Source organism: Oncorhynchus mykiss, chromosome 2 (genome assembly GCF_057628025.1).
Source record: "Oncorhynchus mykiss isolate SJ-2025 chromosome 2, ASM5762802v1, whole genome shotgun sequence".
NCBI lineage: Eukaryota > Metazoa > Chordata > Actinopteri > Salmoniformes > Salmonidae > Oncorhynchus > Oncorhynchus mykiss.
Window position 1 is genome coordinate 5,553,868 of NC_143023.1, and position 24,954 is coordinate 5,578,821.

The 24,954-nt window shown below is 44.7% G+C and overlaps 1 protein-coding gene across 1 annotated transcript in view; it reads left to right on the forward strand.

The window, feature by feature from the left end:
• LOC110511431 (collagen alpha-1(XIV) chain) overlaps positions 1-24,954 on the forward strand; it is a 256,230-nt gene that overhangs the window by 125,417 nt on the left and 105,859 nt on the right. The window contains 4 exon segments of the mRNA XM_090186206.1: positions 6,781-6,927; positions 8,187-8,261; positions 13,252-13,391; positions 19,302-19,425. Of these exon segments, the coding sequence (XP_090042332.1) occupies positions 6,781-6,927; positions 8,187-8,261; positions 13,252-13,391; positions 19,302-19,425 (486 nt within the window).

Here is a 24,954-nt window from a genome sequence, read left to right on the forward strand (position 1 = left end):
TCTGACAGTGTTGATATGTCACTTCTTAGAGTAGTATTCCTCCCGTCCTCTGACAGTGTTGCTATGTCACTTCTTAGAGTAGTTGTATTCTTCCCGTCCTCTGACAGTGTTGCTATGTCACTTCTTAGAGTAGTTGTATTCTTCCCGTCCTCTGACAGTGTTGATATGTCACTTCTTAGAGTAGTTGTATTCTTCCCGTCCTCTGACAGTGTTGCTATGTCACTTCTTAGAGTAGTTGTATTCCTCCCGTGCTCTGACAGTGTTGCTATGTCACTTCTTAGAGTAGTTGTGTTCTTCCCGTCCTCTGACAGTGTTGCTATGTCACTACTTAGAGTTGTGTTCTTCCCGTCCTCTGACGGTGTTGCTATGTCACTACTTAGAGTTGTGTTCTTCCCGTCCTCTGACAGTGTTGCTATGTCACTTCTTAGAGTAGTTGTGTTCTTCCCGTGCTCTGACAGTGTTGCTATGTCACTTCTTAGAGTAGTTGTATTCCTCCCGTGCTCTGACAGTGTTGCTATGTCACTTCTTAGAGTAGTTGTGTTCTTCCCGTCCTCTGACAGTGTTGCTGTGTCACTTCTTAGAGTAGTTGTATTCCTCCCGTGCTCTGACAGTGTTGCTATGTCACTTCTTAGCATCAAGCTTAACGTACTTTCTATATTTTCTCTTTTATTGCCCATTTCCATCTCCCCAAACCTCACACATGAGCTTATCTTCAAATCCACCAAATCCTCAGCTCTTACTTTCTCTCTCTTTCTCTTTCTCCCTTCACCCCCCCTCTCTCTGTCTCTCTCCCCCCCTCTCTCTCTCTCTGTCTGTCTCTCTTTCTCTCTCTCCCCCCCTCTCTCTTTCTCTCTCTCTCTGTCTGTCTCTCTTTCTCTCTCTCCCCCACCCTCTCTCTTTCTCTCTCTTCCCCCCTCTCTCTCTTTCTCTCTCTCCCCCTCTCTCTCTCTCTTCCTTTCTCTCTCTTTGTCTTTATCCCCCCCCCCTCTCTCTCTCTCCATTTATCTCTCTAAACACAGGAGATTTGAGATCTGTTCCAATATTAAAACCAGACCCTGCCTCTATTCCTTCCGTATGCCTTAACGTGCTCCGTCTGGATCTCTCTGGAATTAGTTCTATCTCATAGCTCACTGATATTATAGGAGCACAGTTGATTGACTGCTAGGAAGGTATACAGTAGTAATGTGCTGTGTGGTTAGTGACAGCATGGCAGGTTGTGTTCAGCTCTGTGTGGTTAGTGACAGCATGGCAGGTTGTGTTCAGCTCTGTGTGGTTAGTGACAGCATGGCAGGTTGTGTTCAGCTCTGTGTGGTTAGTGACAGCATGGCAGGTTGTGTTCAGCTCTGTGTGGTTAGTGACAGCATGGCAGGTTGTGTTCAGCTCTGTGTGGTTAGTGACAGCATGGCAGGTTGTGTTCAGCTCTGTGTGGTTAGTGACAGCATGGCATAATAACCATCATGTTGTCTACCCTGTGTTCTAGTGTGTGTGTGTGTGTGTGTGTGTGTGTGTGTGTGTGTGTGTGTGTATTCTCTCTGGAGTCTATTTCAAGTATACAAGGAGTGTAGTAAGCTAATAGCAATTAATGTAATTTAAAGACTTCAGTCTTTGTAACATTTAGCTAATAAATATCTAATAATGATCCGTTTTACACTTCATGACGACTGGTTAATATTGAGGAAATCTCTATTTTCTGTCCAGATATGTGACTGGACAACAACAAAATACTGGATAAAATCAATGACCTAGTGTTGTTTTATACCTTTATTTAACTAGGCAAGTCGGTTAAGAACAAATTCTTATTTTCAATGACGGCCTAGGAACAGTGGGTTAACTGCCTGTTCAGGGGCAGAACGACAGATTTGTACCTTGTCAGCTCGGAGATTTGAACTTGCAACGTTCCAGTCCAACGCTCTAACCACTAGGCTACCCTGCCGCCCCAGTGTATAATAGGGAGGGTGGTATTTGTTGGAGGGCGTTTTGATGTTTTAGCCAATACGTCTGATCATCTTCCACATAGCTGGGTTTTAAAAGGGTCTTTCAGTGAAAACATCCCATCCAGTTGTTTAGCTCAGGAATCAGCAGTCATACGACTCTGGTACATATTTGGTTAATCCCATTATTGGATGTGTGTTTCTGTGGTCCTTATTCCTGGACATTATTACGTGAAATCATCTAGACTGTGAAGGAGAACCCTCGTAAATCTCCTTCTGTAATTGGGATGCAGAGACACATTATCCCTGATCTGTTTCCAATATAACACAATTCTGAGAAATGATTATATATTTTTTTAAATTCTTCCTGTTTTAGCATTTATTTTAGAAATGAAAGAAAATACAAATCTGTGCATCCTTTTTGTCATTCAGCTCCGGCTAGCTGAGACCAGGGCTCATAGGGCTCTGATCTAAAGTAGTGCACTCTGTAGGGAATAGGGTACCATTTGAGCTGCAGATAAAGTACTGCCACTGTCCCTGCCAGACAGACAGAGACAGTGGAAGGAAATCCCTGGAAGGAGAGATTTGAGGAATTAGAATGTAGAATGCAGGAGCAGCTAGAGAACATCTAGAAGGCAGAGTTCCAGAACCTTTAGTTCTATTGTCCTCTGTTCTGATTCTGACTGACTGGGTCACGTACAGATCAGTGGCCCAGGATATCTGACTGCAGGAGCCACAGATCATGTTAAATACACAGGAATTGTGTGTGTGTGTGTGTGTGTGTGTGTGTGTGTGTGTGTGTGTGTGTGTGTGTGTGTGTGTGTGTGTGTGTGTGTGTGTGTGTGTGTGAGGTTTCATTCGATGTGGCAGAGTCTCCATTACATTTACAATGGCAAGAAGACACCTTTGGAAAATAATTGCAATAATGAAGTTGATGAATGGACACCATTAGTCTCGTGTGTGCCAGTTCACTCTGTCTTTGGCTTCAAAGATGCTAACATTAGAGGCCCACACTGTTCTACCAGAGAACTCTGTTCTTCCATAGAACTCTGTTCTTCCATAGAACTCTGTTCTTCCATAGAACGCTGTTCTTCCATAGAATGATGTTCTTCCATAGAATGATGTTCTTCCATAGAACTCTGTTCTTCCATAGATCACTGTTCTTCCATAGAACGCTGTTCTTCCATAGAACTCTGTTCTTCCATAGAATGATGTTCTTCCATAGAATGATGTTCTTCCATAGAACTCTGTTCTTCCATAGATCTCTGTTCTTCCATAGAACACTGTTCTTCCATAGATCTCTGTTCTTCCATAGAACACTGTTCTTCCATAAAACACTGTTCTTCCATAGAACTCTGTTCTACCAGAGAACTCTGTTCTACCAGAGAACTCTGTTCTTCCATAGAACTCTGTTCTTCCATAGATCTCTGTTCTTCCATAGATCTCTGTTCTTCCATAGAACACTGTTCTACCAGAGAACTCTGTTCTTCCATAGATCTCTGTTCTTCCATAGAACACTGTTATTCCATAGAACACTGTTCTACCAGAGAACTCTGTTCTTCCATAGATCTCTGTTCTTCCATAGATCTCTGTTCTTCCATAGAACACTGTTCTTCCATAGATCACTGTTCTTCCATAGATCTCTGTTCTTCCATAGAACTTGTTCTTCCATAGAACTCTGTTCTTCCATAGAACACTGTTCTTCCATAGAACTCTGTTCTTCCATAGAACTCTGTTCTTCCATAGAACTCCGTTCTTCCATAGAACTCCGTTCTTCCATAGAACTCTGTTCTTCCATAGAACTCTGTTCTTCCATAGAACTCTGTTCTTCCATAGAACACTGTTCTTCCATAGAACTCTGTTCTTCCATAGAACTCTGTTCTTCCATAGAACTCCGTTCTTCCATAGAACTCTGTTCTTCCATAGAACTCTGTTCTTCCATAGAACTCTGTTCTTCCATAGAACTCCGTTCTTCCATAGAACTCCGTTCTTCCATAGAACTCTGTTCTTCCATAGAACTCTGTTCTTCCATAGAACTCCGTTCTTCCATAGAACTCTGTTCTTCCATAGAACTCTGTTCTTCCATAGAACTCTGTTCTTCCATAGAACTCTGTTCTTCCATAGAACTCCGTTCTTCCATAGATCTCCGTTCTTCCATAGAACTCTGTTCTTCCATAGAACTCTGTTCTTCCATAGAACTCTGTTCTTCCATAGAACTCTGTTCTTCCATAGATCTCTGTTCTTCCATAGAACTCTGTTCTTCCATAGAACTCTGTTCTTCCATAGAACTCTGTTCTTCCATAGAACTCTGTTCTTCCATAGAACTCTGTTCTACCAGAGAAGTCTGTTCTTCCATAGAACTCTGTTCTACCATAGATCACTGTTCTTCCATAGAACTCTGTTCTTCCATAGAACTCTGTTCTTCCATAGAACTCTGTTCTACCAGAGAACTCTGTTCTTCCATAGAACTCTGTTCTACCAGAGAAGTCTGTTCTTCCATAGAACTCTGTTCTACCAGAGAACTCTGTTCTTCCATAGAACTCTGTTCTACCATAGAACTCTGTTCTACCAGAGAACTCTGTTCTACCAGAGAAGTCTGTTCTACCAGAGAACTCTGTTCTTCCATAGAACTCTGTTCTACCAGAGAACTCTGTTCTTCCATAGAACTCTGTTCTACCAGAGAACTCTGTTCTTCCATAGAACTCTGTTCTACCAGAGAACTCTGTTCTTCCATAGAACTCTGTTCTACCAGAGAACTCTGTTCTTCCATAGAACTCTGTTCTACCAGAGAACTCTGTTCTTCCATAGAACTCTGTTCTTCCATAGAACTCTGTTCTACCAGAGAACTCTGTTATTCCATAGAACTCTGTTCTACCAGAGAACTCTGTTCTACCAGAGAACTCTGTTCTACCAGAAAACTCTGTTCTACCAGAGAACTCTGTTCTACCAGAGAAGTCTGTTCTACCAGAGAAGTCTGTTCTACCAGAGAAGTCTGTTCTACCAGAGAACTCTGTTCTACCAGAGAAGTCTGTTCTACCAGAGAACTCTGTTCTTCCATAGAACTCTGTTCTACCAGAGAACTCTGTTCTTCCATAGAACTATGTTCTACCAGAGAACTCTGTTCTTCCATAGAACTCTGTTCTACCAGAGAACTCTGTTCTTCCATAGAACTCTGTTCTACCAGAGAACTCTGTTCTTCCATAGAACTCTGTTCTTCCATAGAACTCTGTTCTTCCATAGAACTCTGTTCTTCCATAGAACTCTGTTCTACCAGAGAACTCTGTTCTTCCATAGAACTCTGTTCTACCAGAGAACTCTGTTCTACCAGAAAACTCTGTTCTACCAGAGAACTCTGTTCTACCAGAGAAGTCTGTTCTACCAGAGAAGTCTGTTCTACCAGAGAAGTCTGTTCTACCAGAGAAGTCTGTTCTTCCATAGAACTCTGTTCTTCCAGAGAACTCTGTTCTACCAGAGAAGTCTGTTCTACCAGAGAAGTCTGTTCTTCCATAGAACTCTGTTCTACCAGAGAACTCTGTTCTACCAGAGAAGTCTGTTCTACCAGAGAAGTCTGTTCTACCAGAGAAGTCTGTTCTACCAGAGAAGTCTGTTCTTCCATAGAACTCTGTTCTTCCAGAGAACTCTGTTCTACCAGAGAACTCTGTTCTACCAGAGAAGTCTGTTCTACCAGAGAAGTCTGTTCTACCAGAGAAGTCTGTTCTACCAGAGAAGTCTGTTCTTCCATAGAACTCTGTTCTACCAGAGAAGTCTGTTCTACCAGAGAAGTCTGTTCTACCAGAGAAGTCTGTTCTACCAGAGAAGTCTGTTCTTCCATAGAACTCTGTTCTTCCAGAGAACTCTGTTCTACCAGAGAACTCTGTTCTACCAGAGAACTCTGTTCTACCAGAGAACTCTGTTCTACCAGAGAACTCTGTTCTACCAGAGAAGTCTGTTCTACCATAGAACTCTGTTCTACCAGAGAAGTCTGTTCTACCAGAGAACTCTGTTCTACCAGAGAAGTCTGTTCTACCAGAGAAGTCTGTTCTACCAGAGAAGTCTGTTCTACCAGAGAAGTCTGTTCTACCATAGAACTCTGTTCTTCCATAGAACTCTGTTCTACCAGAGAACTCTGTTCTACCAGAGAAGTCTGTTCTACCATAGAACTCTGTTCTACCAGAGAAGTCTGTTCTACCAGAGAACTCTGTTCTACCAGAGAAGTCTGTTCTACCAGAGAAGTCTGTTCTACCAGAGAAGTCTGTTCTACCATAGAACTCTGTTCTACCAGAGAAGTCTGTTCTACCAGAGAACTCTGTTCTACCAGAGAAGTCTGTTCTACCAGAGAAGTCTGTTCTACCAGAGAACTCTGTTCTACCAGAGAAGTCTGTTCTACCATAGAACTCTGTTCTACCAGAGAAGTCTGTTCTACCAGAGAACTCTGTTCTACCAGAGAAGTCTGTTCTACCAGAGAAGTCTGTTCTACCAGAGAAGTCTGTTCTACCATAGAACTCTGTTCTACCAGAGAAGTCTGTTCTACCAGAGAACTCTGTTCTACCAGAGAAGTCTGTTCTACCAGAGAAGTCTGTTCTACCAGAGAACTCTGTTCTACCAGAGAAGTCTATTTAAACAGATATTTCTGTTTGAACGGTTGCGTTCAGTAGGTTGTGGTACGTTCAGATAGAAATGTATTAAAAGAAGAGACATGCCTCTCTGACATGTAGACTAAGGAATCAGTCTGGTAGGACCATGTTGTGCTCTATAAATTATCTTCATATCTGTATTCAACAGTATGTTGCATCTCTGATTGTGAAGGTTGATTGTTAATTGTTGTTGTTGATTGTTGTTGTCTCTCCAGATGGCCAGAAACAGGAAGTAAGTGTTGGAGGCTCTGCGTCTAGACAGTGTTTCTATGATCTGACCCCTAACAGCCAGTATAAGATCAGCGTTTCCACCCAGCTACAGGACATGGAGGGGCCCGCCGTCACCACCATCACTACAACACGTAGGTACCAACTGACCTCAACACTCTCATCACGGACACAACACGTATGTACCAACTGACCTCAACTCTCTCATCACGGACACAACACGTAGGTGTCAACTTCACTCAAAATCTCTCTTATGGGAGTAGAACAGAATGACCAGCTATGAACATTGGATTGGATGTATTGGCAGTAGAAATGAAGATGACCTGTCATACTGTATGTTACACATTGAAACAGCAGAGTCAACGATGTGAGGCTGAAAGCAGTGGGAAACCATAGAACCGATCATTCCAGTGTTGCTCCAGGCCATGCAAAAGCCCCCCCCCCCCCCTCCAGATAACAGCCTTGATCCCATTACCTTTAATGGCTGTTGTGGCTTACGACTGACTGGCCTGTTGATCAGCTCAGCTCAGTGAAGACAAAGCATGCTTTCTCTCCTCTTGTCTGGTAAATGAAACCTTCCCCCCAGAGCTGCTCTCTGCCTGTGTGGCTGAGCACCAGCCACAACTCATTTCACCTCCCTTTAGGGCACATCCCAAACGGTAGCCTGTTCCCTACATTTACAACGGGGATAGGGTGTCATTTAGGACACGGCGTCAGTCCCTCACAGCACGACTGTCCCTTAGAAGCAACAATAGTAGGCTAATGATGCAGGCCATTGGCAAGGCAATGAGGTGGGGAGAACTGGTCTGTTTAGGGGACAGGAGATGCTCACTCGCTGCCAGGGATACAGATAGCTGCTCTCCCCCCAGGAGGAGGTTACACTGCTGCTGCTGCTGCTACTGCTGCTATCACTCACCACAGAAAAACCTCCCTGGCTTATCCAAAAGAGAGGCATTGTTTGGGGACAGCATGGGAGAGGTAGGTGGATTCTGGTACAGTGGGGCAAAAAACAAGTTGATAACAAGTTCAAACAGGTGCCATTAATACAGGTAACGAGTGGAGGACAGAGGAGCCTCTTAAAGAAGAAGTTACAGGTCTGTGAGAGCCAGAAATCTTGCTTGTTTGTAGGTGACCAAATACTTATTTTCCACCATAATTTGCAAATAAATTCATTAAAAATCCTACAATGTGATTTTCTCATTTCGTCTGTCATAGTTGAAGTGTACCTATGATGAAAATTACAGGCCTCTCTCATCTTTTTAAGTTGGAGAACTTGCACAATTGGTGGCTGACTAAATACTTTTTTGCCCCACTGTAGGTGTGTGTGTGTGGATAGAGAGGTATGATGGATGCACCGTGATGATTTATGTGCTTGTCTCTCTGTGTTTTCTAGTCCCCGCCCCCACCCAGCCACCGACACCACCCCCCACGTCACCCCCCCTACCGACCATACCGCCCGCCAAGGAAGGTAAGAGAGAAGAACTGCCACTGTGTGTCCGCAACACACACACACACACACACACACACACACACACACACACACACACACACACACACACCTTCCTCTCCCCTGCTGTCCCCACCATAGTGTGACCTTTCTCAAACCCTCACTACATCTCTGATGACAGTTCACCTTTACTTCAGCACAGTGAGGTACCACAGATAAATAAAAATATATCTCACTTTTATACCAAATAAACCACATTATACAATCTCTAAAAGAAGTACCGGTATTAGTGGTATTTATTCAGCTGAGGAAGGGAAGGAGTTTTTGGAGGGAAATACAACTTTTTAAGTCTTCTTTCTTGAGGGGTATCCAGTATCTTATCAATTTTTTAAGTATTCTTTCTTGAGGGGTATCCAGTATCTTATCAACTTTTTAAGTCTTCTTTCTTGAGGGGTATCCAGTATCTTAAACATTTTTTAACTCTTCTTTCTTGAGGGGTATCCAGTATCTTATCAACTTTTTAAGTCTTCTTTCTTGAGGGCTATCCAGTATCTTATCAACTTTTTAAGTTTTCTTTCTTGAGGGGTATCCAGTATCTTATCAACTTTTTAAGTCTTCTTTCTTGAGGGGTATCCAGTATCTTATACATTTTTTAACTCTTCTTTCTTGAGGGGTATCCAGTATCTTATCAACTTTTTAAGTCTTCTTTCTTGAGGGGTATCCAGTATCTTATCAACTTTTTAAGTCTTCTTTCTTGAGGGGTATCCAGTATCTTATCAACTTTTTAAGTCTTCTTTCTTGGGGATTATCCAGTATCTTATCAAACATTTGCAGTGCGGCTCAGACAAGCAGCAGCTCCAGTCTGTGCATATTTACACAGCATCTGCATGCATTACTTATTACATTAGCTGAGGCTTTGCTTCCTCCCTCCTCTACTGACCTTCATATACACACTACCAAATACCATAGGCAGACGGCCCCCTGAGGGTTCATATTCACACTACCAAATACCATAGGCAGACAGCCCCCTGAGGGTTCACGTCCTGGTCCATTTTTAGGTGAACTGCAATCATCAGATTTGTGATAAGTATTAAGTTCTTCACAGGTTGAATTAAATGAGAAATAAGAAGGTGGTTTTTACAGCACCGTAATAGACTGAAAACATCTTCGGGCTTTTATCAATGTATTCTCAGCAAAGTCCTCAAGGTCGTTTTTACAGCGGGGATTAGTTGAATATTGCATTTTGGATATTATCTCTAGCTCCTAATAATAGTAGAAGTCACAAGTACTCAACTTCTTCTCAATCGCATTGGAGGAGAAGGTTCGATGGGCGGGACCTTGGATCTTCTCCAATGCGTTTTGTGAATGAGGCGAGGATAGAGCGTGGGAGGAATCGATTAAATCGATGAAAGACAAATTGAGAAAGAGCCTTGCACACTTCTATCCCCCCATGGTGCACTGCTGCCTGGCTGTGTATCAAGCCTTCCTCCCATCCTGTCGATACTTCCTGTCCGGTTTGATTAGAACCCTGCCATAACAACCTTCCCTTAAGAACTCTCCCAACATTCTAAGAACTCTGCTATAATTCTAAGCACTTCAGACTTAACACATTTGTCCCACCTCTAGAGGTTTGTACCAGTCAATTTGTTATAATTCTAACTCTCTGGCTTGTTTAAACAAAGATCAAACAGGCCAGACATTTCTCTTGCCATTCCTCTACACTCTTAGAAAAAAGGACCTATCTTTGTTCCTCAAAGTGTAGCCCAGTGTTTCTCAACCCTCTTTGTACCAGGCACCGACAAGCTATGGTCCTTCTTGTGCCAAGGACCGGCAAGCTATACTTCTTCCTGGCGTTGGAGAACGGGCTAAATCACAGTCAGCTTACTGTCTGAGAGACCGGCCAGCTCTAGCCGTTCCTCACATTCTGAGAGACCTGCCAGCTCTAGTCGTTCCTCACATTCTGAGAGACCGGCCAGCTCTAGTCGTTCCTTACATTCCGAGAGACCAGCCAGCTCTAGCCGTTCCTCACATTCTGAGAGACCGGCCAGCTCTAGTCATTCCTCACATTCTGAGAGACGGGCCAGCTCTAGCCGTTCCTCACATTCTGAGAGACCGGCCAGCCCTAGTCGTTCCTCACATTCTGAGAGACCGGCCAGCCCTAGGCGTTCCTCACATTCTGAGAGACCGGCCAGCTCTAGTCGTTCCTCACATTCTGAGAGACCGGCCAGCTCTAGTCGTTCCTCACATTCTGAGAGACCGGCCAGCCCTAGTCGTTCCTCACATTCTGAGAGACCGGCCAGCTGTAGCCGTTCCTCACATTCTGAGAGACCGACCAGCTCTAGCCATTCCTCACATTCTGAGAGACCGGCCAGCTCTAGTCGTTCCTCACATTCTGAGATACCGACCAGCTCTAGCCGTTCCTCACATTCTGAGATACCGGCCAGCTCTAGTCGTTCCTCACATTCTGAGAGACGGGCCAGCTCTAGCCGTTCCTCATATTCTGAGAGACCGGCCAGCTCTAGCCGTTCCTTACATTCTGAGAGACCGGCCAGCTCTAGCTGTTCCTCACATTCTGAGAGACCGGCCAACTCTAGCTGTTCCTCACATTCTGAGAGACCGGCCAACTCTAGCCGTTCCTTACATTCTGAGAGCCCGGCCAGCTCTAGCTGTTCCTCACATTCTGAGAGACCGGCCAGCTCTAGGCGTTCCTCACATTCTGAGAGACCGGCCAGCTCTAGTCGTTCCTCACATTCTGAGAGACCGGCCAGCTCTAGTCGTTCCTCACATTCTGAGAGACCAATCTGCTCCCAGTTTGATTGAAGTCTGTATATGACTGGAGAATACAGTAACTGAATATTAAAGGCACAGCGCAGTCAAAAATGTGATTTTCCAGTTTGTTATATATATTTCCATTCTATGAGGTTGGAACAATACTGTGAAATTGTGAAAATGATGATAAAGCCATGTTTAGTGTAAGAGCTGTTTGAACAGACAGTCTGTTTTGGTGGGATGGAGTTTTGGCCTGCCTGGTGACATCACCAGTTAATAGACCAATGAGAAAGAGTGTTCCAAACCTCTCTGCCAATAACAGCTACTGTAGTTTTCAGTTTTCCTCTCCCCACTCAGACAGATATATTGAGATAAAGATGGCTGCCCTGGACCTTTAATTAGCACGAAGGAAGATCTTATCTGTCTCTGTGTAGTAGGAAGTAGATAAAGCTTCTGGAGGAGACAGATAGTTAGATAGTCATCCCCACTCTCCACCAGCTGGCCTGTTGTAATGAGACTGAAGATATGAGGCTTACCAGCTGGCCTGTTGTAATGAGACTGAAGATATGAGGCTTACCAGCTGGCCTGTTGTAATGAGACTGAAGATATGAGGCTTACCACCTGGCCTGTTGTAATGAGACTGAAGATATGAGGCTTACCAGCTGGCCTGTTGTAATGAGACTGAAGATATGAGGCTTACCAGCTGGCCTGTTGTAATGAGACTGAAGATATGAGGCTTACCAGCTGGCCTGTTGTAATGAGACTGAAGATATGAGGCTTACCAGCTGGCCTGTAATGAGACTGAAGATATGAGGCTTACCAGCTGGCCTGTTGTAATGAGACTGAAGAGTTGAGGCTTACCAGCTGGCCTGAAGGGTTGAGGCTTACCAGCTGGCCTGTTGTAATGAGACTGAAGGGTTGAGGTTTACCAGCTGGCCTGTTGTAATGAGACTGAAGGGTTGAGACTTACCAGCTGGCCTGTTGTAATGAGACTGAAGAGTTGAGGCTTACCAGCTGGCCTGTTGTAATGAGACTGAAGAGTTGAGGCTTACCAGCTGGCCTGTTGTAATGAGACTGAAGGGTTGAGGCTTACCAGCTGGCCTGTTGTAATGAGACTGAAGATATGAGGCTTACCAGCTGGCCTGTTGTAATGAGACTGAAGGGTTGAGGTTTACCAGCTGGCCTGAAGGGTTGAGGTTTACCAGCTGGCCTGTTGTAATGAGACTGAAGGGTTGACGCTTACCAGCTGGCCTGCTGTAATGAGACTGAAGGGTTGAGGCTTACCAGCTGGCCTGTTGTAATGAGACTGACAATATGAGGCTTACCAGCTGGCCTGTTGTAATGAGACTGACAATATGAGGCTTACCAGCTGGCCTGTTGTAATGAGACTGACAATATGAGGCTTACCAGCTGGCCTGTTGTAATGAGAATGAAGGGTTGAGGCTTCTGTCTCTGTGTTTGGAATTCCTCTCTAACCTAGTTCCATATCTAATTTCTTCCTTCCCTCCCTGCCTCTCTCCCTCCCTGCCTCCTTCCCTCCCTGCCTCCTTCCCTCCCTGCCTCCTTCCCTCCCTGCCTCTCTCCCTCCCTGCCTCCCTCCCTCCCTGCTTCCCTCCCTGCCTGCCTCCTTTCCTCCCTGCCTCCTTCCCTCCCTGCCTCTCTCTCTCCCTCCCTGCCTCCTTCCTTCCCTCCCTCCTTCCCTCCCTCCCTGCCTCTCTCCCTCCCTGCCTCCTTCCCTCCCTCCTTCCCTCCCTCCCTGCTTCCCTCCCTCCTTCCCTCCCTCCCTGCCTCCCTCCCTGCCTCCTTCCCTCCCTCCCTCCCTGCCTCCATCCCTGCCTCCCTCCCTCCCTGCCTCCCTCCCTGCCTGCCTGCCTGCCTGCCTGCCTCCTTCCCTCCCTCCCTGCTTCCCTCCCTCCCTGCCTCCCTCCTTCCCTGCCTGCCTGCCTGCCTGCCTGCCTGCCTGCCTGCCTGCCTGCCTGCCTGCCTCCCTCCTTCCCTCCCTCCCTGCTTCCCTCCCTCCCTGCTTCCCTCCCTCCCTGCCTCCCTCCCTCCCTCCCTCCCTCCCTGCCTCCTTCCCTCCCTCCCTCCCTGCCTCCCTCCCTGCCTCCCTCCCTCCCTCCCTCCCTGCCTGCCTGCCTCCCTCCCTCCCTCCCTCCCTCCCTCCCTCCCTCCCTCCCTCCCTCCCTCCCTCCCTGCCTCCCTCCCTGCCTCCCTCCCTCCCTGCCTCCCTCCCTCCCCCCAGTCTGTAAGGCAGCCAAAGCTGACCTGGTCTTCTTGGTGGACGGGTCTTGGAGCATCGGAGACGACAACTTCCAGAAGATTATCCGCTTCCTGTACAGTACGATGGGAGCTCTGGATCTGATTGGTCCTGACGGCACACAGGTCAGACCAATGACAACACCTCCATATTATAGAGTTATGCATTCAGCCAATATCTCACGGAAATAATGAATAAATAAATATAACCCAAAGCTGTTGAAGGGGAACATTGTCTTACAGTAACCTGATCTCATCCATCTCAGCCACTGATGTTTGAGAAAGCAACATGTCCTATGAGTGGCTGGTCTAGTCCAGTACACACAGCTTAGAGTGAGGTTAGGGTCACAGGTCAGGGTGAGGTTAGGGTCACAGGTTAGGGTGAGGTTAGGGTCACAGGTTAGAGTGAGGTTATTGTCAGGTTAGGGTGAGGTTAGGGTCACAGGCCAGGGTGAGGTTAGGGTCACAGGTTAGAGGGTCACAGGTTAGAGTGAGGTTAGGGTCACAGGTTAGAGTGAGGTTAGGGTCACAGGTTAGAGTGAGGTTAGGGTCACAGGTTAGGGTGAGGTTAGGGTCACAGGTTAGAGTGAGGTTAGGGTCACAGGTCAGGGTGAGGTTAGGGTCACAGGTTAGAGTGAGGTTAGGGTCACAGGTTAGAGTGAGGTTAAGGTCACAGGTCAGGGTGAGGTTAGGGTCACAGGTCAGGGTGAGGTTAGGGCCACAGGTTAGAGTGAGGTTAGGGCCATAGGTCAGGATGAGGTTAGGGCCACAGGTCATGGTGAGGGTAGGGTCACAGGTCAGGGTGAGGTTAGGGTCACAGGTTAGGGTGAGGTTAGGTTCACAGGTCAGGGTGAGGTTAGGGTCACAGGTTAGAGTGAGATTAGGGTCACAGGTTAGAGTCACAGGTTAGGGTGAGGTTAGGTTCACAGGTCAGGGTGAGGTTAGGGTCACAGGTTAGAGTGAGGTTAGGGTCACAGGTCAGGGTGAGGTTAGGTTTAGATAAAGCCTGTGCTAACATCACCAAACAGAGCCAAATCTAAACCAGGTCTCAAGGGAGAGACCATTATATTGGAATAGACTGGTGACTAGACATTATAAACAGACCCACATCTAAACCAGGTCTCAAGGGAGAGACCATTATGTTGGAATAGACTGGTGTCTAGACATTATAAACAGAGGCCCATATATCTTCATCAAGCCTTCTCTTTCAGACCATTCACAGCCCATTACTGAGGAACTGGTAGGTTATTGACACAAGGCAGCATTACTAAAGTCCTCCGTATCCCCTTACTACTGTATTAGGGGCTGATGGGTAATGGAGGAATCTGAGCTGAGGTGCAGAGGGCCCTGGCTACAGTAGTTAGGCTCTCAGACAGACAAATAGAAAAACAGACATAAGGAGAGTGAGAAGGGAAGAGGAGGGACAGGGATAGATTCCTGAGGAGACATAAGGAGAGTGAGAAGGGAAGCGAGACATTGAGGGAAGAGGAGGGACAGGGATAGATTCCTGAGGAGACATAAGGAGAGTGAGAAGGGAAGAGGAAGGACAGGGATAGATTCCTGAGGGGACATAAGGAGAGTGAGAAGGGAAGCAGGACGTTGAGGGAAGAGGAAGGACAGGGATAGATTCCTGAGGAGACATAAGGAGAGTGAGAAGGGAAGAGGAAGGACAGGGATAGATTCCCGAGGAGACATAAGGACAGTGAGAAGGGAAGCAGGACGTTGAGGGAAGAGGAAGGACAGGGATAGATTCCTGAGGAGACATAAGGAGAGTGAGAAGGGAAGCGAGACATTGAGGGAAGAAGAGGGACAGGGATAGATTCCTGAGGGGACATAAGGAGAGTGAGAAGGGAAGCAGGACATTGAGGGAAGAGGAAGGACAGGGATAGATTCCTGAGGGGACATAAGGAGAGTGAGAAGGGAAGAGGAGGGACAGGGATAGATTCCTGAGGGGACATAAGGAGAGTGAGAAGGGAAGAGGAAGGACGGGGATAGATTCCTGAGGGGACATAAGGAGAGTGAGAAGGGAAGCGAGACATTGAGGGAAGAGGAAGGACAGGTAATAAATTCCTGAGGGGACATAAGGAGAGTGAGAAGGGAAGAGGAGGGACAGGGATAGATTCCTGAGGAGACATAAGGAGAGTGAGAAGGGAAGAGGAGGGACAGGGATAGATTCCTGAGGGGACATAAGGAGGACAGGGATAGATTCCTGAGGGGACATAAGGAGAGTGAGAAGGGAAGTGAGACATTGAGGGAAGAGGAAGGACAGGGATAAATTCCTGAGGGGACATAAGGAGAGTGAGAAGGGAAGAGGAGGGACAGGGATAGATTCCTGAGGAGACATAAGGAGAGTGAGAAGGGAAGAGGAGGGACAGGGATAGATTCCTTAGGGGACATAAGGAGAGCAGGGATAGATTCCTGAGGGGACATAAGGAGAGTGAGAAGGGAAGCGAGACATTGAGGGAAGAGGAGGGACAGGGATAGATTCCTGAGGGGACATAAGGAGAGTGAGAAGGGAAGAGGAGGGACAGGGATAGATTCCTGAGGGGACATAAGGAGAGTGAGAAGGGAAGCGAGACATTGAGGGAAGAGGAGGGACAGGGATAGATTCCTGAGGGGACATAAGGAGAGTGAGAAGGGAAGAGGAAGGACAGGGATAGATTCCTGAGGGGATATAAGGAGAGTGAGAAGGGAAGCGAGACATTGAGGGAAGAGGAAGGACAGGGATAGATTCCTGAGGGGACATAAGGAGAGTGAGAAGGGAAGAGGAGGGACAGGGATAGATTCCTGTGGAGACATAAGGAGAGTGAGAAGGGAAGAGGAGGGACAGGGATAGATTCCTGAGGGGACATAAGGAGAGCAGGGATAGATTCCTGAGGGGACATAAGGAGAGTGAGAAGGGAAGAGGAGGGACAGGGATAGATTCCTGAGGGGACATAAGGAGAGTGAGAAGGGAAGCGAGACATTGAGGGAAGAGGAGGGACAGGGATAGATTCCTGTGGGGACATAAGGAGAGTGAGAAGGGAAGCGAGACATTGAGGGAAGAGGAGGGACAGGGATAGATTCCTGTGGGGACATAAACAGAGTGAGAAGGGAAGAGGAAGGACAGGGATAGATTCCCGAGGGGACATAATGAGAGTGAGAAGGGAAGCGAGACATTGAGGGAAGAGGAGGGACAGGGATAGATTCCTGATGGGACATAAGGAGAGTGAGAAGGGAAGAGGAGGGACAGGGATAGATTCCTGAGGGGACATAAGGAGAGCAGGGATAGATTCCTGAGGGGACATAAGGAGAGTGAGAAGGGAAGCGAGACATTGAGGGAAGAGGAGGGACAGGGATAGATTCCTGAGGGGACATAAGGAGAGTGAGAAGGGAAGAGGAGGGACAGGGATAGATTCCTGAGGGGACATAAGGAGAGTGAGAAGGGAAGCGAGACATTGAGGGAAGAGGAGGGACAGGGATAGATTCCTGAGGGGACATAAGGAGAGTGAGAAGGGAAGAGGAAGGACAGGGATAGATTCCTGAGGGGGCATAAGGAGAGTGAGAAGGGAAGCGAGACATTGAGGGAAGAGGAAGGACAGGGATAGATTCCTGAGAGGACATAAGGAGAGTGAGAAGGGAAGAGGAGGGACAGGGATCGATTCCTGTGGAGACATAAGGAGAGTGAGAAGGGAAGAGGAGGGACAGGGATAGATTCCTGAGGGGACATAAGGAGAGCAGGGATAGATTCCTGAGGGGACATAAGGAGAGTGAGAAGGGAAGAGGAGGGACAGGGATAGATTCCTGAGGGGACATAAGGAGAGTGAGAAGGGAAGCGAGACATTGAGGGAAGAGGAGGGACAGGGATAGATTCCTGTGGGGACATAAGGAGAGTGAGAAGGGAAGCGAGACATTGAGGGAAGAGGAGGGACAGGGATAGATTCCTGTGGGGACATAAGGAGAGTGAGAAGGGAAGAGGAAGGACAGGGATAGATTCCCGAGGGGACATAATGAGAGTGAGAAGGGAAGCGAGACATTGAGGGAAGAGGAGGGACAGGGATAGATTCCTGATGGGACATAAGGAGAGTGAGAAGGGAAGAGGAGGGACAGGGATAGATTCCTGAGGGGACATAAGGAGAGCAGGGATAGATTCCTGAGGGGACATAAGGAGAGTGAGAAGGGAAGCGAGACATTGAGGGAAGAGAAGGGACAGGGATAGATTCCTGATGGGACATAAGGAGAGTGAGAAGGGAAGAGGAAGGACAGGGATAGATTCCTGAGGGGACATAAGGACAGTGAGAAGGGAAGCGAGACATTGAGGGAAGAGGAAGGACAGGGATAGATTCCTGAGGAGACATAAGGAGAGTGAGAAGGGAAGAGGAAAGACAGGGATAGATTCCTGAGGGGACATAAGGACAGTGAGAAGGGAAGTGAGACATTGAGGGAAGAGGAAGGACAGGGATAGATTCCTGAGGAGACATAAGGAGAGTGAGAAGGGAAGAGGAAGGACAGGGATAGATTCCTGAGGGGACATAAGGACAGTGAGAAGGGAAGTGAGACATTGAGGGAAGAGGAGGAACAGGGATAGATTCCTGTGGGGACATAAGGAGAGTGAGAAGGGAAGAGGAGGGACAGGGATAGATTCCTGAGGGGACATAATGAGAGTGAGAAGGGAAGCGAGACATTGAGGGAAGAGGAGGGACAGGGATAGATTCCTGAGGGGACATAAGGAGAGTGAGAAGGGAAGAGGAAGGACAGGGATAGATTCCTGAGGGGACATAAGGAGAGTGAGAAGGGAAGAGGAGGGACAGGGATAGATTCCTGAGGGGACATAAGGAGAGTGAGTAACAGAGACATCTGTTCCAAAGATGTTGCAAAATAGTTGCTAAGATGCCAATGAAAGCGTGCATTCAGTATGCGACTATAAGTTCTGGATTCTTTATTGGCAACTTACACTGAACAAAAATATAAACGCAACATGTGAAGTGTTGGTCCCATGTTTCATGAGCTGAAATAAAAGATCCCAGAAATGTTCCATTCACACAAAAAGCTTATTTCTCTAAAATGTTGTGAACAAATGTGTTTACATCCCTGTTAGTGAGCGTTTCACCTTTGCCAAGATTATCCAGCCACCTGACAGGTGTGGCATATCAAGAAACTGATTATTAAACAGCACGAACATTACACAGGTGCACCTTGTGCTGGGGACAATAAAAGGCCACTCTAAATTGTGAATTGTTGTCACACAAGACAATGCCACAGATGTCTCAAGTTTTGAAGGAGCGTGCAATTGGCACTCTGACTGCAGGAATGTCTACCAGAGCTGTTGCCAGAGAATTGAATGTTCATTTCCTACCATAAACCGCCATCCAATGTCATTTTATAGAATTTGGCAGTACATCCAACCGGCCTCACAACCGCAGACCACGTTGTATGGCGTCGTGTGGTCGAGTGGTTTGCTGATGTCTACGTTGTGAACAGAGTGCCCCATGGTGGTGGTGGGGTTAATGGTATGGCCAGGCATAAGCTACGGACAACAAACACAATTGCATTTTTGTCGATGGCTGTTTGAATGAACAGAGATACCGCGACGACCTCCTGAGGACAATTGTGAGGCCCATAGTTTTATGGTATCTGTGACCCGGTCATATGAAATCCATAGATTAAGGCCTAATGAATTTATTTCAGTTGACTGATTTCCTCATATGAACTGAAACTCAGTAAAATCTTTAAAATTGTTGCATGTTGCGTTTATATTTTTTGTTCTGTAAAGTTATTTTCTGTAAAGTTATTTTCTACATTTTTTAGAACAGATTCATGTTCAACATTCCAAATTATAAACAACCCCTAAACCCCCCCCAAGCCAAAAACACTGTTAGAATTATCTCTGGGTGTGATGAAAGCTTTTACACCTCCCTCTCCCTCTCTCCTTTTCTCACTCTCTCTCTCTCTCTCCCTCTCTCTTTCTTTCTTTCTCTCTCTCTCTCTTTCCCTCTCTTTCTCTCTGTTTCTCCCTCTCTCTCTCCCCCCCTTTCTCTCTCTCCCTCTTACTGACAGGTTGCTATAGCACAGTTCAGTGATGATGCCAGGACTGAGTTCAAGCTGAACTCATACGCTAACAAGGAAACGCTGCTCGACGCCATCAGGCGAATCACATACAAGGGAGGGAACACCAAGACAGGTGTGTACTAAAGTCTTCTGCACACATTCACACACACACACACACACACACACACACACACACACACACACACACCGTCCCATTTACCCTGACTGCTATGGGAGAAGCAGGATGGCCTGGCTTGTATGGTCGTCGGTCCCAGCGAACTCTGTTCCTTATTCCCCTGATTTAGGAGGTGGAAACAGGTGCTTTCAGTGCAAACAAGACAGTTTCAGTTTGCTGATAGCCTCCTCCTTTGTGGGGAAAGAAGGAATTTCACACTTGAGCTCAGTTTCTGCCCTTGATGTCTCTGAAAGAATCTACAGTGTGTAATTGTATTGCTGAAACTCTACCGCAAGTCTAACAACAAAGTGTATGACTAAGGAAGAGAGAGATTCTATGCAGTTGGGAATTTATTTTCGTGCATAGTGCTTCTGTCCCGTACAATATTTGCACAGCAGGTTTGCAGACTAATCCTGGCAGCAGTGTTAGAAATGAAACACCTTGTCTACACATACAGCTTCTCTGCTCTACCCAGGGGGGAAGGTACTAACAGCGCTCCCCACAGAGGACATGTTTTCTCTGGCTAGAGATGCAAGCTGAGGCCTCTCTCTCTCTCTCTCTCTCTCTCTCTCTCTCTCTCTCTCTCTCTCTCTCTCTCTCTCTCTCTCTCTCTCTCTCTCAGGGAGTCTGGCGGTAGAGCTGTAGATGTGACCCTTTGGTGTTCTGTACATGTCTACACTACTACACACACACACACACACACACACACACACACACACACACACACACACACACACACACACACACACACAGCGATTATGTTCGCTCTGCATTTATTCATTAAGGCTTTAGCTTGACTGTCTTTTCATTTGGAGCTTGAGATGATTGATTTCCAGTAGCTGCTGGTATTAGGGCTGATCCCTCTGTGCTCCATATAGTATTCATACTGTACTGAGGGGATTCTAACAGCGGATCAACATGATTGGCCTGACCTCATTCCCTCTTTTTTTAACCACCAATCACGTCTAAGTCTGAGGTTTAATAACACAAAGAAGGTATTGCAGTGGAGTCTTCACCCAGATCTGTTTGTGCTGTCTTGCCAACCCCATTGCTGTTATTGTCACGCCAAACATGACAAATGACAGTAATGGAGTTGCCAAAACAGCACAAATAGGTCTGGAACGTAGGCTAGCCTTCACCTAGTTACCTAGTTACCTAGTTACCTGCAGCCAGATGTATTGTTGTTGTTGACGAGGTCTTTCAGGTCTTGGTTGAGGAGGAGTATTTCTGGGAACTTGTTGTTAAGATCTTGGTTGTAAGTTTGGAGGCAAAGAAAGGAAGCTGATGGCCAGGAATGAGCCTGAGGATTTATGTCCAAGAAACACATTTCACACACGTCTGAGATGGACAACATTTGATTGATGGTGTGATATTCCACTCAGGACCCTGGCAGCCGCACACACAAACAAACACACACACACACACCGTCTACCACAACACTCTCCACAGTGATAGAGGCCAGCATGTCTTCATGCCTGGCTGGATGGATATTGTGATTCCAATTTGACCTCTGTTTAATATAATACCATGCTGAAACAGACATAACTCTCCCTGGTACAAGACTGATGTTCACTAGCTCTGCCTGTCATTCATCTTCACTGAAAGGCACTTTAATAAAGCTCACAGAGACAGCTGAGAAAAAGAGGGATGGAGAGAGAGAGAGAGAGAGAGAGAGAGAGAAGGGGAGAGAGAGAGGAGGGGGAGTTAAAAGGGAGCTAGAGAGAGAGGGAGAAAGAGAGAGGGAGGGAGGGAGAAAGAGAGAAAGAGATGGTGAGAGAGAGGGAGAGGGAGGGAGAGGGATGGATGGCCGTCCAGCAAGCTGCTCAGCCATCCTCGGTCTCCATATTAGATGATACAAAGTACCCTGGTAGTGCCTCAGCCATGCACAGCCATGCAAGACATATTTTATTCAGAGACATCCCAGGGAGGCTGTTTTAAAAAAGCTGCTATTACAGAATGACCTTAGACATCAGAGAGATATTAGACATGCACATTGGTAAAGAAAAAAGACTTGAAATGATCCCCACCTGCTTCTGCTCTGTTCGTTCTCTCTACGGACCGCTCCGATGCCCACAATAGGGCTAATGATCTAGGGCGATTTTTGTCTCTGTCAAGGTTTTAGAATAGATAAGACAGGCTCCTCTTTCTTTGTTTAATGTGTCCTATCAGATTTTCACATTTCCTCTATTAGCATCTCCTGAATGCAATAAATCAGTGGCAGGCAGCCCTGGTCCTGGAGGGCCGCAGGTTTGGGATTTAATCAACCAGGAAGACCAGGTGTGTTGAATTTAGGCTGAACTGACCTGATCAATTAGCTCAGTTGGTCAGGTGTGGTGCTTAGTTGCAGCACTCCAGGAACAGGGTTGTCTCCCCCTGACAGCCATTCATTAAACAGTCTAGCTAGATTAGTTATGATAGATATTATATTGTTATTATTATTCATGTTATTATGTTATTATGTTATTATTACTAGTATTACTATTAGTAATGTTATTATTGTTATTATTATTATTATTAGTGTTATTATTACTATTAGTGTTATTATTACTATTAGTGTTATTATTATTACTGTTATTATTACTATTAGTGTTATTATTATTAGTGTTATTATTATTATTAGTGTTATTATTACTATTAGTGATATTATTACTATTAGTGTTATTATTACTATTAGTGTTATTATTATTATTAGTGTTATTATTACTATTAGTGTTATTATTATTATTAGTGTTATTACTATTAGTGTTATTATTATTACTGTTATTATTACTATTAGTGTTATTATTATTATTAGTGTTATTATTATTATTAGTGTTATTATTATTATTAGTGTTATTATTATTTGTGTTATTATTATTATTATTATTATTATTATTAGTGTTATTATTATTATTAGTGTTATTATTACTATTAGTGTTATTATTACTATTAGTGTTATTATTATTTGTGTTATTATTATTATTAGTGTTATTATTATTTGTGTTATTATTATTATTATTGTTATTATTATTATTAGTGTTATTATTACTATTAGTGTTATTATTATTTGTGTTATTATTAGTGTTATTATTATTTGTGTTATTATTATTATTATTGTTATTATTATTATTAGTGTTATTATTACTATTAGTGTTATTATTATTACTGTAATTATTACTGTTATTGTTATGATTACTGTTATTATTATTATTATTAGTATTGGTATTATTATTACTGTTATTATTATTATTTATGCTATTATTACTGTTATTAATATATGTGTTGTCATTGTTATTATTATTGTTATTAATACTATTATTATTATTGTTATTATTGTTATTAGTTGCTCCTGATGTGCCTGTCTTCCCTATCCATCCTCATATATGGTCTGATAGTCATCCACACATTAACAACAGGCTGTATAGATATGGTCTGATAGTCATCCACACATTAACAACAGGCTGTATAGATATGATAGTCGTCCACACATTAACAACAGGCTGTATAGATATGGTCTGATAGTCATCCATACATTAACAACAGGCTGTATAGATATGATAGTCGTCCATACATTAACAACAGGCTGTATAGATATGATAGTCGTCCATACATTAACAACAGGCTGTATAGATATGATAGTCATCCACACATTAACAACAGGCTGTATAGATATGGTCTGATAGTCATCCACACATTAACAACAGGCTGTATAGATATGGTCTGATAGTCATCCACACATTAACAACAGGCTGTATAGATATGGTCTGATAGTCGTCCACACATTAACAACAGGCTGTATAGATATGGTCTGATAGTCATCCACACATTAACAACAGGCTGTATAGATATGATAGTCATCCACACATTAACAACAGGCTGTATAGATATAGTCTGATAGTCATCCACACATTAACAACAGGCTGTATAGATATGGTCTGATAGTCATCCACACATTAACAACAGGCTGTATAGATATGGTCTGATAGTCATCCACACATTAACAACAGGCTGTATAGATATGATAGTTGTCCACACATTAACAACAGGCTGTATAGATATGGTCTGATAGTCATCCACACATTAACAACAGGCTGTATAGATATGGTCTGATAGTCATCCACACATTAACAACAGGCTGTATAGATATGATAGTCGTCCACACATTAACAACAGGCTGTATAGATATGGTCTGATAGTCATCCATACATTAACAACAGGCTGTATAGATATGGTCTGATAGTCGTCCACACATTAACAACAGGCTGTATAGATATGGTCTGATAGTCATCCATACATTAACAACAGGCTGTATAGATATGGTCTGATAGTCGTCCATACATTAACAACAGGCTGTATAGATATGGTCTGATAGTCATCCGCACGTTAACAACAGGCTGTATAGATATGGTCTGATAGTCATCCATACATTAACAACAGGCTGTATAGATATGATAGTCGTCCACACATTAACAACAGGCTGTATAGATATGGTCTGATAGTCGTCCATACATTAACAACAGGCTGTATAGATATGGTCTGATAGTCATCCATACATTAACAACAGGCTGTATAGATATGATAGTCGTCCATACATTAACAACAGGCTGTATAGATATGGTCTGATAGTCATCCGCACGTTAACAACAGGCTGTATAGATATGGTCTGATAGTCATCCATACATTAACAACAGGCTGTATAGATATGATAGTCGTCCACACATTAACAACAGGCTGTATAGATATGGTCTGATAGTCGTCCATACATTAACAACAGGCTGTATAGATATGATAGTCGTCCACACATTAACAACAGGCTGTATAGATATGGTCTGATAGTCGTCCATACATTAACAACAGGCTGTATAGATATGGTCTGATAGTCATCCATACATTAACAACAGGCTGTATAGATATGGTCTGATAGTCGTCCATACATTAACAACAGGCTGGATAGATATGGTCTGATAGTCATCCATACATTAACAACAGGCTGTATAGATATGGTCTGATAGTCGTCCACACATTAACAACAGGCTGTATAGATATGGTCTGATAGTCATCCACACATTAACAACAGGCTGTATAGATATGGTCTGATAGTCATCCATACATTAACAACAGGCTGTATAGATATGGTCTGATAGTCATCCACACATTAACAACAGGCTGTATAGATATGGTCTGATAGTCATCCATACATTAACAACAGGCTGTATAGATATGATAGTCATCCACACATTAACAACAGGCTGTATAGATATGGTCTGATAGTCATCCACACATTAACAACAGGCTGTATAGATATAGTCTGATAGTCATCCACACATTAACAACAGGCTGTATAGATATGGTCTGATAGTCGTCCATACATTAACAACAGGCTGTATAGATATGGTCTGATAGTCATCCACACATTAACAACAGGCTGTATAGATATGGTCTGATAGTCATCCACACATTAACAACAGGCTGTATAGATATGATAGTCATCCACACATTAACAACAGG